This window comes from Schistocerca cancellata, chromosome 2 (assembly GCF_023864275.1).
Source record: "Schistocerca cancellata isolate TAMUIC-IGC-003103 chromosome 2, iqSchCanc2.1, whole genome shotgun sequence".
Taxonomy (NCBI): domain Eukaryota; kingdom Metazoa; phylum Arthropoda; class Insecta; order Orthoptera; family Acrididae; genus Schistocerca; species Schistocerca cancellata.
In genome coordinates, this window is record NC_064627.1 from 1082139470 (window position 1) to 1082151802 (window position 12333).

Sequence of the window (12333 nt, forward strand, 5' to 3'; positions counted from 1 at the left end):
TTTCACTCTGGTGCTGATGTGAACCTTCCTTGCAGATTAAACCTCCCCTGCAAGTTTCGCAGGAGAACTCCTGTGGTTAGGAATGTGGGAGATGAGGTACAGTCCAAAGTAAAGGTGAGAAGAGGGGGTTAGTACGTCCTGCTTGAGTAGCTCAGTTGGTAGAGGACTTCCCCGCGAAAATTAAAGGTGCCGAGTTCGAGTCTCGGTCCAACACACAGTTTTAATCTGGCAGATTCCATTCTGATACCAAATTTCTCAATTTCCGAAAGGCTATTAACACCGCTGCTGCAAGAGTTTGCTCATCAGATTTCGTGAGTGTGAAATATCGTCTCAGTTGTGCGACTTGATTCGCTATGTCCCGTCAGAAAGGTCATACTATTAATTGACGGAGAGAGGAACAAGGGATATCTTGCGTTCCACGAGGATGTGTTATAAGCCCTCTTCTCTTAGTAAGCTACATTTAGGAGAAAACAGGAGCACATATCTTCGATTGTTTGCATATAACTTTGCGATTTACCGTCTCGTAGCGTCATAATAGCATCAAAACCAATTGCAACATGATTCAAACAGAATATCTCCATGGTACGAAAAGTGGCAATTGACTTTAATTTATGGAAAGTATGAGGTCATCCACATGAGTACTAAAAGTAATCCGTTAAATTTCTGTTTCACGAGAAATCACAAAAATCTAACAGCTGTTAATACCTGGGAAGAAAAATTACGAACAACTTAAACTGAAAACGCTACACAGATAATGTCGTTGGGAAGACGGACCAAAGACTGCGTTTTAATGGCAGCACGCTTAGAAGATGGAACAGATCCGCAAAAGAACTGACTACAGTACACTAGTCCATTGCTGCCAGAGCACTGCTGTGTGGTGTGGGATCTTAACCAGATATATTGAAGGAGGATGTCGGAAGGGTGGGGGGAGAGAGAGAGAGAGAGAGAGAGAGAGAGAGAGACAGACAGACAGACAGACAGGGAGAGAGAGAGGGGGGGGGGTGTCACTGATTAATATGCGAATTGGGGTGGCAATCATTAAAACAAAGGCGTTCTTCGGTGCAGTTAGAAGTTTTCGCGAAATTTCAGTCTCCAGCTTTCTCCCACAGGTGGGAAAGTATTTTGTTGGTTCCCACCTACATACGGTGTATTGATCGTCATAATAAAATAAGAGACAGAGCTCACTCGAAAAAATTTAAGTATTCCTTTTTATCGCCCGCTGTTCGAGAGTACAGAGCTATAGAAATAGCGTAAAAGTGGTTCGACGAACCCTTTGCCTGGCACTAAAGTTAAACTGCAAAGGAGTCATGTAGATGTAGATGCAGATGCCTGGTTGGCAGTATAGAACCCGTAGCTTCGATCAGCAAATTCTCAGCAACCGGAAAAGTTGCTGAAGCAAGCTACCAACGCTGTAACATGGAAATATTTGTTACTCACGTGGGTGTGTGTGATAGATTTACGTCAATAACACCAATCATAACAGAAGCAACTAGTACGAAACGCCACCTGTCTTTTTCGTGGCTGTATCTGTGGTACTGTGCGAAATCTCGATTGGATTACAACTCCTTCAGCACTGCATTGTGTCAACACTACTCGGCGCGAGAAGATCCCCATCAGAGTGGAAGTGCTTGTGCTGAGCTCAAGTTAATGTTTCAGTCACGGAGTGGTATGCTGCGTACTTTACAGAAATACCGATGACGTCATATCACCATCAACGTAATTCATAGCCTGACCTCGCGATCGCCGACGAACGTGCCAGGGTCATCTTGTCTCAATTCGTGAGATGCGGAAGGCGTGCATACTCCGAAGGTACTGTATTTAAACTCGCCTTTCCTCCCAGATCACCGAGGCTTGTGAGCTAAATAATGCAGATGAAAGAAAAGTGTGGGTACACTACATCAATTATGGAAAGCGTGTACATTCACCAGTCCAGCTATTGAGGCTGAAAAGCACATGTACACTTCAGTCTTATTTATAGTTTCCGATATCATTGTTTTTTACCAACAATACTCTTGAGTTAGGCGATCGTGAGGGAATGTGGGCACAAGTAATACAAGCAACAGGAGGAAATCAGTTACTGGTATATCGTCTTCTTAAAATGTCAAAAAAATTCTTTCCTAACAGAAAATAATAATGTGCTACGTCCTACAGAACTCTGAAGATGTGATTGAAGCAGCTGCTTAACTTCTGTAGGCAATTGTGGAAACAAAGTGCTTATTTGTAACACACTCCCGTCTCGCGTTAAAAGAGTAGCTTCGCTATTTAGACAGATGTCCCACTGTTCTAAAGATTCGGTCTATATTCGAAAAGGGTGAAGATCGAATCCCGGTTGGATCGAACGTGATATCAGATGAACGCTGCATTGTTCCTTCAACAGAAATGCAGTTGTTTCCTTCCCTCATTCCTGTCCGCTGAATTCGTCTCTGAAGGTCACGATATTGATGAGGCGTGTGCCTCTAAGACTACTGGATATGGTCGCTGCTTTAGGGAATTACTTTTAAAGTGCAGCACTCATTTTGCCGTGTCTTGTTTGTTTCAGCTGTTTGTCACTGAGAAATACACGGGCACTTCAGAGAGAGAGAGTGTTGCGATATTGATTCCATATTGATTCCACTACATTTTGAGCTTACTTGCTGGCGCAAATACTCTTTAATGATAATAGTTATTGAGTTTTTTATTAGTTGGTTTCTAGCATAAATCTCGCCATAATTACCAAATACGTGGATAGTAATCTCCCGCTACAGCATCTCACATTTCAAGGTTTATCTTATTCCTTTTTCTCAGGCGTAATTCCCCCTGCGTTAGGAAGATCTGCGAGACTATCTGCCACTTTCCCGTTCAATTACATGACGTCCATGTGACTATTATATGAGCTTCTCATTTATCGCCAGAAGCGACGTGTAGAGCGGGTGTAGATCATGTATACCTCTCACCGCTAGTTTTTCTCTGCTAACTAATGTGTTCCTTACACTAGGTGTACATGAATCTTGTCGAAACATGTGGTGAAATAGGTGCTGGAAACATCCAAAGCTAAACTGAATGCAGCGAATAAAAATATGGAAAACAGTCTACCAAACAGGAACGATAAAGTCTAAAAGTTGTTTCCTTGCCAATACCTTTACGAAGCTGAGGATGGTTTGTCGACCGAAACTGGTTGTGTAAATAAAGATTTTTACCAGCAGCTCAATGCGATAATATGACATTTTTGGGCCGCGCGGGATTAGCCAAGCGGTCCGAGGCGCTGCAGTCATGGACTGTGCGACTGGTTCCGGCGGAGGTTCGAGTCCTCCCTCGGGCATGGGTGTGTGTGTTTGTCCTTAGGATAATTTAGGTTAAGTAGTGTGTAAGCTTAGGAACTGATGACCTTAGCAGTTAAGTCCCATAAGATTTCACACACATTTCAGCATTATTTTTGACATTTTTGAAATTATTTTTTTCTCCTCTACGCCGTCTACACAATTGGTATATCCCTGCCACATACGCAGTATGGGGAGGACATTTCTTCCCTCATCCAACCAACTACAGCCATATCCTTTCCTTACTTCAGTACCGTAATATTTCTCTGAACCTCGTGACCACCTGACTTCAACAACCAAACCTTCTCTCCTCCCTTTCTCAAGCATACATCTATCTAGCAGACATTTTCTAGCCCTGCGTCATCTCTGTGTTACTATTGAACTTCCGAGTTTTCACCCGAATTGTTGAATCCATTTTTTTCGCGATGTTTGAACGAACGACCCAGTTTATTCTTCAGGTGCTGCGAGCTGTGCTATTATAATGCACTGAAAGACCTGTCTGCCTGTCCGAAACCACCACTTTAATGAATCATGTGGAGGAAACCTCAGACGCTGTACCTCCCCCTTGCTACTCCCCTCTTGTTCCCAGATATATCCGCACTGCTTTTCATCCTCTCTCTTCTACCCCTCCGGCACGTGCTGTCAGAAGGTCGTGGTACCCATGTTCCGTAGACTCTTCCTATACATGGCACAGTACTCACCGGCAGTGGCTGTGAAGATCACCACCAGCAGCAGCAGGGAGACGGCAGACACACAGCGGGCGCCGTTCATGTTGGTGTCGAGTCGCTACTGGAGTGGACGCCAGGTGCTGACCGCGCTGTATATATACAGCCAGGAAGGCCGGGCGAGAGGCGTCACCGTGCGAGTGTTGAGGGGGTTAAAGGGGGGGGGCGAGAGAGAGGGGGAGGGGGACGAGTCGAGGTCACCTGTTTCATGGTCTCGCCTCCTCCTCTAATTGTGCGCCGACACTCGCAAATCTTGTAATTACGGCTGTTGAGCGCAGTCCGCATGTTTACGAAAGACTGATCGTAATCTGACACAGTGTGTTTCGTATGCAGTGGCCACAAAGTAATATAATTCGTATTTCTATCATTATCTCATCGAGGCAGTAGTAGATACCGGTGATATCCGCAAACCATCGATGTCGATTTCGTTTTATCGTCGACATCTAATGATCATTGGCTCATAATAATCTGTCTTATACGATGAATGTTTAGAACGGCATACATAGCAACATACAAATACATCTAATATATTATTTATTAATCAGTAAATACAGCAATATTAACTTACCATAACACACAACTATTAACCGGCCGACTGTAAAAATAACATTTTTGAGATAAGTTTCCTCTTCTATGCAGTGTTTCAATGATGTAGATCATGCACTGCTTATTCGAAATGAAAGCTGGGGATGCGGCTATACAGCCATATTCTTCAGGGTAATTTTTGTAGCTTTGCATAGTTTGTACAGTTGATGTTATTCCATACTCCCAATAGATATTGCTTAAGATCTTCAAAGCGATATTTCTTATGGTAATAACTGATCTGTGGTGGTAAGTCCACTATAGTTCGAGTTTGCAGTTTACTCTTCTGTTGTGATATTCTCCGTCATATTTCATCTCTCTGTTTTACAGTAATGTTTTGGTATAAACGTGTCCACCCTCTGTGACAGTTGTTTCAACAGCAGCTAGCAAATCCTTCATAGTTTTGATTGTCTTTAAATATGCTTAAAGAATCTAGCAAATCCTTGAATCTAGGATGAAACAAATTTTGATGTGGTCGATGCGTTTATAGATTCCGTGTTAGTGAGCATCTTTTTTAATTTCTGTTGTGATGTCACCATACAGGTTCTCTCCAATAGTCTCTATTCCTTACATCCAATTTATTTACATATTGCTGCGCGGAGCGGCCGCGCGGCTTGAGTTGCCATGTAACGGGCTGCGCGGCCTCTCCCACCGGAGGTCCGAGTCCTCCCTCGGACATGGGTGGGTGTGTGTGTTGTTCTTAGCATAAGTTAGCTTAAGTAGTGTGTAAGTCTAGGGACAGATGGCCTCAGAAGTTTGGTCCCTTAGGAATTAACACACGTTTAACATTTTTTCTTTACATATTCAACAAACTAGTAAATGTACTTACTTTGTTTCTTGCATAGTACATTTTCACACGACTTTCACGAGTTGCATCCTCTGTAGGTCACAAAATGTCACAACGAACTGCAAGATCGAGAATACAGGGGTTTGAAAAAGCAATACGGAAACACCGAGAGAAATGTATATTTGAAAACAGATGCCGACGACAGCCAAGATTGGAGTGTTGTTGATAATTCTTCCGGGCTATATGGCCGTGGTCCATGGAATACTTCTATTCCTAACGTTTCGTCCAATACTACGTTGGACATCTTCAGAGGTATGGCTGGTCCTGCTGAGTCCTCAGGACAGTCGGCAGGACTCAGCATGACCAGCCATACCTCTGAAGATGTCCAACGTAGTATTGGACGAAACGTTAGGAATAGGAGAATTCCATGGGCCACGGCCATATAACCCGGAAGAATTATCAACAACAGTACCATCCGGTCGTGAAAGCCTTCATTGTATGATTCCAAGACTGGAGGTTGCGCTGTTTTATTTGACTGAGACCGGCACCTCTGAAGTGCACTTTGAAAGAGTCAGTCGTGGTCAGAAAAGTGTTCTGTGCAGTTGTGAGTGCATATTGTCCGAGTTAAGTGAATTAGAACATAGGAAATTGTTGTTGATCATATGGTGGGTGCATACGTAACAAAGGGAGCCCAAGTGTATGGTATTACAAGAGGCATTGTACCAAAAATTCATATCACGGATACGTAAAGTGGAAAAATATCGTCCACTAAGTCACAATGCTGTCGAAAATATAGATCTAGTGATCGGACAGGCGTGTGACGGAAAATAAGGGAACAACAGGTCCAAAAGTCCCTGCAGAACTGAATGTCGCACTTGGGAATTATGTCAGCACCAAAACAACTAATCAGGTGCTCTATAAGCAAGGAACTGCACGGCGAGCTGGAATTCCAAACCATTCATCAGTGATGTATGCGGCTGCAACAGAAAAAAATGGTGCAGAATCCATAAAACATGGATTATGGAGCAATGGACGAAACGCATTTTGTGGAATGAGTTTTGCTTCACACTGTTTCCAACAACTGGCCAACTGTAAGTCCCAAGAGTGAAACATGGCGCAAATTGGGTGATGATTTGGACAGTGGTATCGTACTATTACGTGGCCGTCGTGGTTACGCTGCAAGGTACCTGTACTTACAAGGATTATATACCATTTTGGCTGATCCGGTCCATACTATGGTACAATGTGTGTCCCCCGAAGGAGACGTTGTGTGCCAAGACGACAGGGCACCTGTTCACACAGCTCGCATTGTCGAGGACTGGTTTTGTGATCACAAAGATGAACTGTCGCATCTCCCCTGGTCATCACAGTCACCAGATCTCAGTATTATGGAACCTTTGTGGTGTGCTTTGTAGAAAAAGAAGCGTGATCGCTATCCGCCTCCATCGTCGATATCTGAACTTGGCACTATTTTGCAGGAAAAATGGCATAAGATTCCCTTGAAAACCGTATAGGACCTGTATTTATCCATTCCGAGACGACTGAGAGCTGTTTCGATAGGTCATTAATGTGTTCTGTTTTTCTTGTGCCCATATTTTTGTCCAACCTCTTTATCAGCGGCCAGTTAACTACACTACTGGCCATTAAAATTACTACACCACGAAGATGCTACAGACGCGAAATTTAACCGACAGAAAGAAAATGCTGTGATATGCAAATGATTAGCTTTCCAGAGCATTCACACAAGGTTGGCGCCGGTGGCGACGCCTACAACGGGTCACTAGCAGTCGAGATGACAGGCATCTTATCCGCATGGTTGTAACGGATCGTGCAGCCACGTCTCGATCCCTGACTCACCAGACAGGGACGTTTGCAAGACAAATACCATGTGCACGAACAGTTCTACGACGTTTGCAGCAGCAAGAACTATCAGCTCGGAGACCATCGCTGCGGTTACCCTTGACGCTGCATCACAGACAGGAGCGCCGCGATGGTGTACTCAACGACGAATGGCAAAACGTCATTTTTTCGGATGAATCCAGGTTCTGTTTGCAGTATCATTATGGATCTCATCCGTGTTTGGCGACATTGCGGTGAACGCACATTGGAAGCGCGTATTCATCTTCGCTATACTGGCGTATCACCCGTCGTGATGGTATGGGGTGCCATTGGTTACACTTCTCGGTCACCTCTTGTTCGCATTGACGGCACTTTGAACAGCGGACGTTACATTTCAGATGTGTTACGACCTGTGGCTCTACCCTCCATTCGATCCCTGCGAAACCCTACATTTCAGCAGGATAATGCACGACCGCATGTTGCAGGTGCTGTACGGGCCTTTATGGATACAGAAAATGTTCGACTGCTGCCCTGGCCAGCACATTCTCCAGATCTCTCACCAATTGAGAAAGTACGGTCAATGATGGCCGAGCAACTGGCTTGTCACAATACGCCTGTCACTACTGTTGATGAACTGTGGCATCGTGTTGAGGCTGCATGTATAGCTGTACCTGTACACGCCATCCAAGCTCTGTTTGACTCAATGCCCAGGCGTATTGAGGCAGTTATTACGGCCAGAGGTGGTTGGGTACTGATTTCTCGGGATCTGTGCACCCAAATTGCATGAAAATGTAATCACATGTCAGTTCTACCATAATATATTTGTCCAGTGAATACCCGTTTATCATCTGTATTTCTTCTTGGTGTAGCAATTTTAATGGCCAGTAGTGTATATGAAGCATCACTGAATGGCCTGATAAAATCTTTCATTAACCTAGAACGTTAAATTTCGTCTGAGGGATAATACTTGAATTAGTCTAAGATCTTTTATCTTAGCTCATCACTTGCTATTACACTTTATTCAAGTCACAATTCATTCATTTGCAGAAGTGTAATCAAGTCAAGACAGTTTGTTAGTCTTTTCGGTAGAGTTTTCTGCTACCAAATTGAGCATGTAGGCAAAACACAATACATGACTTCTCCTTACAATAGTGTTTGTACTCCTTTAACCACTCAATGGAAGCCGATATGATACATGACCTGAAAAAGACTCATTTAAATGACAACAGCATTGTTGGTTCAAAATGGTTCAAATGGCTCTGAGCACTATGGGACTTAACATCTGTGGTCATCAGAACATAGAACTATTTAAACCTATCTAACCTAAGGACATCACACACATCCATGCCCGAAGCAGGATTCGAACCTGCGACCGTAGCGGTCACGCTGTTCCAGACTGAAGCGCCTAGAACCGCACGGCCACACCGGCCGGCAAGCATTGTTGGTTGTGGTTACAAGGAATCTGGTGTTTTTGGTAACACTGATGGTCTATATCCCACCTTTAACATCGCTTTTACTATATTTCAAGGACTTGAGTATCGATATTGATACATCGATACAAATGTGGATCATCACCGCACATCCCTAGTCGGCAGTAGTACTGAACCAGCAAGAATCGAATGAAGTGTGCGAAGTAGAGCATCCAACAAATATGATCCAGTTCTTTTGTGATCTCACATGATGTCCAAGTTTTCTCGTGATTTATTGAAAAGGTGCTACGTGGTGGATTTTTTAATAGTCATCAAGAATCTAGATTCGTGTAGAAAGTATAGTTTCCCTTAAGGAAGAAAATCTGAGCCAAGGTTCATACATAATCATCGTCATCCATTAGCAGGATTGCCTGTTATGTGACCTGCACTCCAGTGATTTCACAAACATTTCAACGTATAGACTAGAAAGCTTCCTAAATACAACCTTCCTTGTGGTTTTCGTTAGTCGAAATTTCTGTTGAACCCTATTTTCACTTTATCTGCTTTTCTGGTAGGTTTATGGTGTGACGGTGTGATCTGACAATCCACGCTCCGATCCGTAGAAGGTCGCTTTTGTTTCTTCTGATAACGACGTCCTCCTGAGTAGTCACCGCCCGAAGATCCGAATGGGTGACTATTTTACCTCCGGAACATTTTACCCAATAGGACGCCATCATCATCCAACCATACAGTAAAGCTGCATACCCTCAGGACAAATTACGGCTGTAGTTTCCCCACGCTTTCAGCTGTTCGCAGTACCAGCACAGCAAGGCCGTTTTGGTAAATGTTACAAGGCCAGATCAGTTAATCATCCAGATTGTTGCCCCTGTAGCTACTGAAAAGGCTGCTGCCGCTCTTCAGGAACCACACGTTTGTCTGACCTCTCAACAGACTGAAAGTCGCTTGCCCGTTTTCGGCGGATAAGTACAATACTACAGTGCCTGTGTTGTTCACAAGTACGATGCAGTGTTCCTTCTGACTTGTATCCCTGTCCGAAAGAACATGTCACCGTTCTTCTTAACAACACAGGCACTGTAGTAACGTACAGAGATAATAATTAAAACTCTAACCATACCGATACCGGTCAACCGAATTTAAATTAAAATGTCCCACCTGCACGGGAATAAATATAACGAAGGTACGAGTACATCTTTTAGACACTTGGTTCACGACGTATGGAAGTTTGGGTCTGGCCATGAGTCGTGCTTGGATAGCCAGATGGTAAGGCGACCGCTCGCTGTAAGCGGGAAATCCGGGTTCGAGTCCCGCCTCAGCACAAATTTTCATTGGTGTCATTCCATTACACAGCTGATGGTTGTCCGAACAACATTTAATGTATTTCATAACGGCTGTATTCGTCGCAGTGCCCTTTTTTTTTTGCACATATATCCATATCCAAACGAACAGTTCATGGTAATTCGAGTAAATAATACAGGCACTGCAATATCGTATCAAATTTGTTTCATATTTAGTGCTATTTGTTCTCTTATTATTAGCTTTCAAAAAAATTATTTCGAGAAACATACCGAGGCTTCACTGTACAAAGCCTAAATACTTCCTGTGTGGACATTGAGTGTTACTACCCAATGGTGCAAGTGGAACCTGTAAGCAACCTCGGATCATCACAGTTTGTAGTAGCTTTTGATCTAATTCATGACAATGAAGATCCGATGTTGGGCGCTGCAGTTTCGTTGAAAGACAAAACGCTCTCGACGGTGTTTTACAAGCCTTTCGTTAAGTAAATGTTTGAATCAATACATCCGAATCTAGTGGTCTTGCCAAATTATACTCGGTTGCCAAGGACGCCTAATCTGAGAGTCGTCCTAGACTCGTAGTTGAGGTGGGGCAGTTTCTAACTCGACTCAGAGAGCTCAGTGACCTTTTTGATTCAGGCAGAGTCAAGCATGAGATGCGCATATCTACATATACGTAAGTAATGACTTATCTTGTATAAATCTTTTGAATTTAAATTTACCACTTCGTACCTGCTTCCATCACGAAAAGAGTTCCTCTTCTTAGTGCACGCCTCTGGAAATTCATAATCGGCGTTAATCGCACTGGCGACAACTTCAGAAGCAGGCAGAATGGTGTCCCGATATTCGTGACGGTATTTTAAAATGGTTCAAGTGGCTCTAAGCACTATGGGACTTGACATCTGAGGTCATCAGTCCCCTAGAACTTAGAACTACTTATACCTAACTAACCTAAGGACATCAGACATATCCATGCCCGAGGCAGGATTCGAACCTGCGACCGTAGCGGTCGCGCGGTTCCAGACTGTAGCGCCTAGAACCGCTCGGCCACTCCGGCCGGCGCGGTATTTCAAGTTATACACTCCTGGAAATGGAAAAAAGAACACGTTGACACCGGTGTGTCAGACCCACCATACTTGCTCCGGACACTGCGAGAGGGCTGTACAAGCAATTATCACACGCACGGCACAGCGGACACACCAGGAACCGCGGTGTTGGCCGTCGAATGGCGCTAGCTGCGCAGCATTTGTGCACCGCCGCCGTCAGTGTCAGCCAGTTTACCGTGGCATACGGAGCTCCATCGCAGTCTTTAACACTGGTAGCATGCCGCGACACCGTGGACGTGAACCGTATGTGCATTTGACGGACTTTGAGCGAGGGCGTATAGTGGGAATGCGGGAGGCCGGGTGGACGTACCGCCGAATTGCTCAACACGTGGGGCGTGAGGTCTCCACAGTACATCGATGTTGTCGCCAGTGGTCGGCGGAAGGTGCACGTGCCCGTCGACCTGGGACCGGACCGCAGCGACGCACGGATGCACGCCAAGACCGTAGGATCCTACGCAGTGCCGTAGGGGACCGCACCGCCACTACCCAGCAAATTAGGGACACTGTTGCTCCTGGGGTATCGGCGAGGACCATTCGCAACCGTCTCCATGAAGCTGGGCTACGGTCCCGCACACCGTTAGGCCGTCTTCCGCTCACGTCCCAACATCGTGCAGCCCGCCTCCAGTGGTGTCGCGACAGGCGTGAATGGAGGGACGAATGGAGACGTGTCGTCTTCAGCGATGAGAGTCGCTTCTGCCTTGGTGCCAATGATGGTCGTATGCGTGTTTGGCGCCGTGCAGGTGAGCGCCACAATCAGGACTGCATACGACCGAGGCACACAGGGCCAACACCCGGCATCATGGTGTGGGGAGCGATCTCCTACACTGGCCGCACACCACTGGTGATCGTCGAGGGGACACTGAATAGTGCACGGTACATCCAAACCTTCATCGAACCCATCGTTCTACCATTCCTAGACCGGCAAGGGAACTTGCTGTTCCAACAGGACAATGCACGTCCGCATGTATCCCGTGCCACCCAACGTGCTCTAGAAGGTGTAGGTCAACTACCCTGGCCAGCAAGATCTCCGGATCTGTCCCCCATTGAGCATGTTTGGGACTGGATGAAGCGTCGTCTCACGCGGTCTGCACGTCCAGCACGAACGCTGGTCCAACTGAGGCGCCAGGTGGAAATGGCATGGCAAGCCGTTCCACAGGACTACATCCAGCATCTCTACGATCGTCTCCATGGGAGAATAGCAGCCTGCATTGCTGCGAAAGGTGGATATACACTGTACTAGTGCCGACATTGTGCATGCTCTGTTGCCTGTGTCTAT

The 12333-nt window shown here is 45.3% G+C and overlaps 1 protein-coding gene across 1 annotated transcript in view; it reads right to left on the reverse strand.

The window, feature by feature from the left end:
- LOC126149760 (uncharacterized) overlaps window positions 1–4104 on the reverse strand; it is a 53596-nt gene extending 49492 nt beyond the window's left edge. Inside the window, exon 1 of the mRNA XM_049915832.1 lies at window positions 3998–4104. Within this exon, the coding sequence (XP_049771789.1) occupies window positions 3998–4067 (70 nt within the window). The 5' untranslated portion in view covers window positions 4068–4104. The remainder of the gene's footprint in view (window positions 1–3997) is intronic.
- Between the last annotated feature and the right edge of the window lie 8229 nt (window positions 4105–12333).